This window comes from Echinops telfairi, unplaced genomic scaffold (assembly GCF_000313985.2).
Source record: "Echinops telfairi isolate 266 unplaced genomic scaffold, ASM31398v2 ScPeMD7_5927;HRSCAF=6808, whole genome shotgun sequence".
Lineage (NCBI taxonomy): Eukaryota > Metazoa > Chordata > Mammalia > Afrosoricida > Tenrecidae > Echinops > Echinops telfairi.
The window spans coordinates 322,685-328,606 of record NW_022109827.1 but is presented as its reverse complement, the minus strand read 5'-3'; the positions used below and the strand labels follow the sequence as shown (position 1 = coordinate 328,606).

General features: G+C 46.4%; 1 protein-coding gene across 1 annotated transcript in view; it reads right to left on the bottom strand.

The window, feature by feature from the left end:
• The window catches only part of PDE5A (phosphodiesterase 5A), a 165,101-nt gene that overhangs the window by 16,002 nt on the left and 143,177 nt on the right, over nucleotides 1–5,922 (bottom strand). The window contains exon 17 of the mRNA XM_045295841.1: nucleotides 2,617–2,694. Within this exon, the coding sequence (XP_045151776.1) occupies nucleotides 2,617–2,694 (78 nt within the window). The remainder of the gene's footprint in view (nucleotides 1–2,616; nucleotides 2,695–5,922) is intronic.

Sequence of the window (5,922 nt, the reverse complement as noted above, 5' to 3'; positions counted from 1 at the left end):
ACACATGCAGTGACTTCTAAGTGGAAACTGAAACGAAAGAAAAAATCCAAACTCCCTGCCGCTGACTTGATCTCCACTTCCAGCGACGCTATAGGACAAAGTAGACCCGCCGCTGCCGTGGGCTCCCAAGGCGGTCCTCATCGTTGTGGAGACCAAGGAGCCTGTCTTTCTCCCGGGCCGGGAGCTGCTGGTGGTTCGAACTGCTGACCTGTACAGGGCAGCGAGTGCCACCTGGGCGCCATGTGCACCACTTGAAACATGTCGTTGCCATTGAGTGGATGCTGGTGCCCAGCTGGCCTCTAGGTGAAAATCGAACCGGGCCTGCGGGGTTCAGAGGCTGTCAATCTTCATGGGCGCAGAAAGCCTCGCCTTTCTCCCAAAGAGCGGCTGTGGCGTTTGATCGGCTGACCCTGTGGTTAGCAACCGCACTCATGACTTACTACGCCACCACGGCTCCTGCCACGTGAACCGTCTGAGAGAAATCAAGCGGCCCTCCGCCGCAGGAAGAGGAGACGAGCGCGCGCGTCCAGTGCAAACCGTGCAGGGCTCTGGAGTCGCCGACGCGGTGTCTAGAACGGAAAGGGTTCTCTCTTTCGCTCAGTGTTTCCCCATGTCAGAGCCGTTTGGTTGAAGAAGCAGGCAGACCGTTCATGACAGCAACACAGAACACTCCAGGCCTGCTATATGAGTTACTTCTCTAAGGAAATCCAGCCTACAGGTAGGGTCTCCCGAACCATGAAGGCCATCAAGCAATGGGAACGACCCCACTGCCTATCTGGCTTTCAGGCCAACGCTCTCAAGAAATGCGCACGCAGCCATATTTCAGAATCACCATTCGAGCCCATCTTCACGAAGGCTGCCAACAACCCAGGACTACACTGTCCTACATATGGTCTACCGTGGGGGCGGCACCACCAGGTCGAAACCCCCAGGCTGTTCCTCAGGTGAACGACGAGGCCTTCTACTTCGATCAAGAGTTACAGTCTCTGGAACCCACAGGGACAGTTCTACCCTATTCGATAAAGTTGCTATGAAGTTGCTATGAATCGACCCGGTGTCAAGTGAGTTTGTTGGCTCTTTAAAATATATAGGCACGTCTAGAACTCCCCATGGAAGATTATGAACCTGCACGAGCTTCACTTCTTGGTGTTAGTTCTCGTAGAGTAGAGCCAGCCTCCGGCTGACGGCAACCCCTGCAAGATGGAAGCAAACGCTGCCCGGTTCTAGCGCACCGCCATGGTCTGTTGCAGATGGAACCATTGGGATACCCGACGGTTGTCACTGCTGATGTTTAGAAGTAGCTTGCCAGGCCTTTCTTCCTAGCCCATCTCAGTCTGCTGAAACATGCTCAGCAATCACAGCCACATGCAAGCTCCTGCTGACAGGTGAGTGATGGGTATGGCATGAGGTCTACTGGACAGGAATTGGGCCTGGATCTCCAGAATGGGAGGCGAGAATCCTACTGCTCAAATCACCACTGTGCAATGCGCTAAACTACAGCTGTACAAAGGAAGGGTGCCAGGTCCTCTGAGCCTCTCTCTGGGCGGGGGTGTTGGCTTCGGAGAGTGAAGCACAGCCTATGGCACAGGCTTAGCATTGAGCTTCTATTTCATTGTTATTGAGAAAAATTGTTCCCTAATCAGGGTGGCATGTCTGCAAGTCTCTAAAGCATTAATTATTCTGAAAAATATGCTAAAAGAACTCTCTACTAATGAGTCGATGACCATACAGGACAGGGTAGAACTGCCCCTGTGAGTTTTCGAGACTAACTCTTCAGAGGATCAGAGAACCCCATCTTTCTTCCATGGAGGGGCTGGTGGTTTCAAACTGCTGACCTTGTGGATCGCAGCCCAACGGGTAACCAGGACGCCACCCGCCCTGCGGAAAGACATGCTCACACTCTTAAGTGACGCGTGACTATATGGAATAGATAGCTTGGGCACTGGTGTACTTTCCTACACTTTTCGCCTCTTCATTCACACGCTAAGCAGTAGTCTCTTTAAAGAAATATTGATTTCAAAATTGAATTATTGCACTATCCTCAGTACAGTTCTGCCTTATTTTTTGTTATGACTGACCTTCTGATCCTTCTTATCAATTCCTTTCTTGTGATGGTAAAGGCAGTAGGAGCACAGTTTGTAGAAAAATTCCATTATTCTGCAAACTCTCTCAAGGCACCCCCACTACAGCTAGAAGGCAGGAGGGGCGCAGCAGTGCCACGGCAGACAGAAACTCACAGGCCTTCAGTTCTGACAGCTCTGCTCTGCTACCTTTTATACTGTGTTCGCATGTTCAAGTCCTCTCCATCTGCCTGTCATCTTGAGGGTGGTATTTTCAGCTCTTCTATGCTGGGGAAATTAGCAAGGGAGCCGAATAGCCCTGTAGGGATATTCTGCCATACTTTAAAGTTCCTTCTGGAAAAATGGAGCAACTTATTAATTTGAACTCACAAATACATTTCTTTCCAAAGAAAAATTCACGACCAGCTCTAGAACCCTCGAGAATTCTGACAAGTTCTGAGATGACCACCTTATAACAATAATTGCAATGAAATCAGATGCAGGGACTCTTCACTGGGCAGAAAAACTTCAGCTTAAGGACAGCAAACATACTTACAAAAATAACTCCTTTTGATGAGGATCGTCCAAACTGAATTGATTTTTTCCTGTAAGTTCAAAGAATTCTCCTCGCCTCCTGGAAGATAAAAATATTTGGTCAGGATGATTCCCCAGGCTCTGCAAAGACTCATGGAGTAAAATGTGAGCAAAATAAGCTCGAGTGGTTCTACCGTACCCTCACTCCATTTTAGAACCGAATATAAAAAAATGCCATTTAAATCTCTGGGTACCCCACTTTCCCCATTTTAATAATCATTTTCTTTGGGTAAAACGCATAACCTCACCTAATTTCTTAAATGTAGATCTCAAACAATAATCTTCATTTTATTTCTTGAACATTATTTAAGAAAAAAATGATGAGAATTGCTTAAGCTATTTTAAGTGTATGGCACAGTAAAATCTACAGGGTTTCAATTTACCTTTGTATGTCTTTTTCGGGCTTAATATAGACCGTATTACCTTTATTACGACATAGGGTGAAAGTGATAACAACGTTTCAAATGATAACAAGATGATAATAACAACTTTTGATCAGTATAAAGTTGTTAAGTGCTAGGAAGGTAAAATAAATAAATAGATAAAAACCAAGTCACATGTAACAACCATAGTCATGCAGTGTGGAGTGAATGGTCCTCAGTGACCACACTCGTACGGGTCCTGGGAAGTCCATAAGGCAGAGCTGTACTTTTCACAACATTTAAATTCCAGCCGGGGGCAAAGGACCAACAGCAGAGAAGCTTACAGAACAAAACTGACTGTACGGAATGGGTATCAAACATGAAACGCCTTATGGCGGGGCTTCAAGGTTTATGGGAAAATGGAATGAAGAGATCATGAAAAAAGGTTCAAGGGAGAGGCCCATATGGTCTGGAGAGGTGGTGGAGGAGATGCGATCATTTTCACGTGACTGGAATTCTTGTGCTCCTGTCATTCTGAGTAAGCTGAAGTTTACCATCTTCTCTTTTATTCTCATTCATCTAAAAGTGCTCCAAAGTCGAACGAAAATGAGACCTGCCGGTACTTTGGGAAACTACAACTGTGAGTGGGCGGTACGGTCTAAAGCAACGTTTGATAAGAGCCCACTGAGTGAACACGTGGGTCTGTGCATTTGGTCTATTTGTTTTCACTCCCCAGAAGAGTGGCTAAAATCGTGGGCGTGAGTCCTCGTGCCCAGGGAGAGACCTCTTACTTGACACTTGCACCAACAATTTCGGCAGATGTACTGGAAAAATAATACCTGCCCAGAGGCAGGGGTCCATTCTCCAGCTCTTATAACGGCAGATCCCGTAAGAAGGGGCGTATGTCCTAAGTACCATTTGAATGCACAGCCCACTTTTTGAATCAGTAACTTGAATGGGCATCGTTGAGAATTAAGAAAATCAGATACACACACAAAGAAACAAGAGTTGATGGTTTGACTTTCAGCTCCTTCTTCTGCTCGCCTAGGCTTGGATGAGAGCGCCAGGGATTGCGTGCGACAATTGTACGTGGAGGTGGAGGGGCAAAGATAAAGAGGAGAAGCTAGAGGCCTACACAGTCTTTAGACCAGGCAGCCCTGGCTGGCTGGATGGGCTCTTTTGCTTTGCGCGCGGCTCCAATGACACAGCGGTTGGCACACACCTGAAACAGCAGGGTGTTCTGGCTCTTCTGAAGAAACGGTTTGGGAGTGTGAAAAACAGCTCTGCCCAGATAGTTGGTCTCATTAAAATCTAAAAAGTCCCCAATGTGGATTTCAAATGTCTGAAACACTTCCATGACCTATTTCTTGATCTCAGGGAAATTCTTTACACTTACTTAATGAACAGCGCTAGATCTGTGGCCAAAATAGCTTGCTTGATGATTTTCAATGTGGTCTTATATTCTTCAATGGAAAGCCCACTGAGGATCTGATTCCCCTTCATGGAAAAAAGAGAACCGTCGTTAGCACTCCACCTGCAGAAGCAGCTGACACGTTGCCCAAAGTGGCAATAGTAAGCTGAGGAGAACAAAACCTAGAAATACTGCCACCTGACTTGAACACGTGCCCAGTATTCTAAACTCATGACCACAGAGGACACCTGCATCCAGCAAAATAAATGCCATGACACGTTTTCCATCTATGCCCCCCGAGTCCTATACCTTGTGACAGAAGAGAAGGCAGCTTCATCATAGTGGAACAGCCAATGGATGCATGTTTGCGCTACAGGTTAGGGGTTGGGTTGCGAACAGCAATGCTGGTGGTTCAAACCCCCCAGCCCCTCCTAGGGAGAAAGATGAGGCTGTCTGCTTTTGTAAAGATGGACAGTCTTGGAAACCCCATTCAGGGCAAATCAAATGACTGGCAGTAGGTTGGTTGGTTTGGTGGGGTGTGTCTCAGAAACTCTACACAGGTTGACACAGGTCGGAATGAATTTGACGAAGGTGGCTGGGTTTTGGATACTCCCAAGGCTTTATCCAGAGACCTAAAATGTTTGTTTCCTTTGGGCCGGTTTAATTGCGATGTTGTCACAGCAAGTACAACTCTTAAAAACCAAAGTCCTAGTACTGGACATGAAAAGCAGAGTGCTGAACTTTTTAAACAACCGATTATTAAAAAGTTATTTCTCTATGGCTTTTGTAATAAGTAATGACATTTTAATATAATTGTAACCTGATCAATATTGAGAATGGCGTGCATTCCTGAGGAACTTGTCACTATAGAGAGACAGTGGACACTAGCCAAAGGCGTACTTACTGGTGGAATAAAGAAAACATGGGTTGAAACATATTCATAAAAAAAGCCAAAAACAAATCTTGCCATTGAGTGGATTCTGACTCACAGTAACCACACTGGACCGAGCAGAACAGGGTTCCCAAGGCTGTCAATCTTTAAGGACACAGACAGTCACATCTACCTCCTATGGAGTGTCTGGTGGGTTTGAACCACTCACCTTTTGGGTAAGCAGCCCATAGCTTCAACTACTACATCACCACGGCTCTGGAAACATCTAAGAAGAACACTTAATAGGTGGCCTAGTCACAAAAATTCTTCCCTGTAAGTAAACACATTATCAGCTGCCACAGCATGGATTCTGATGTATGGCACCCCCATGTGTGCCAGCATGGAATTTCATGCCACAGGGTTTTCAAACTACCCCTGGTGATGTAGTAGGGTTATGCGTTGGGCTGTTAATCACAAGGCCATCAGTTCGAAACCACCAGTCGCTCCACCAAAGACAGGGCTTTCTACTCTCGTAAAGATTTACTGTCTCAGAAACCGGTAGGGGCGGTTCTACTCTGTCCTGTAGCATTGTCATGACTCGGAATTGATTGGATGGCAGTGAAT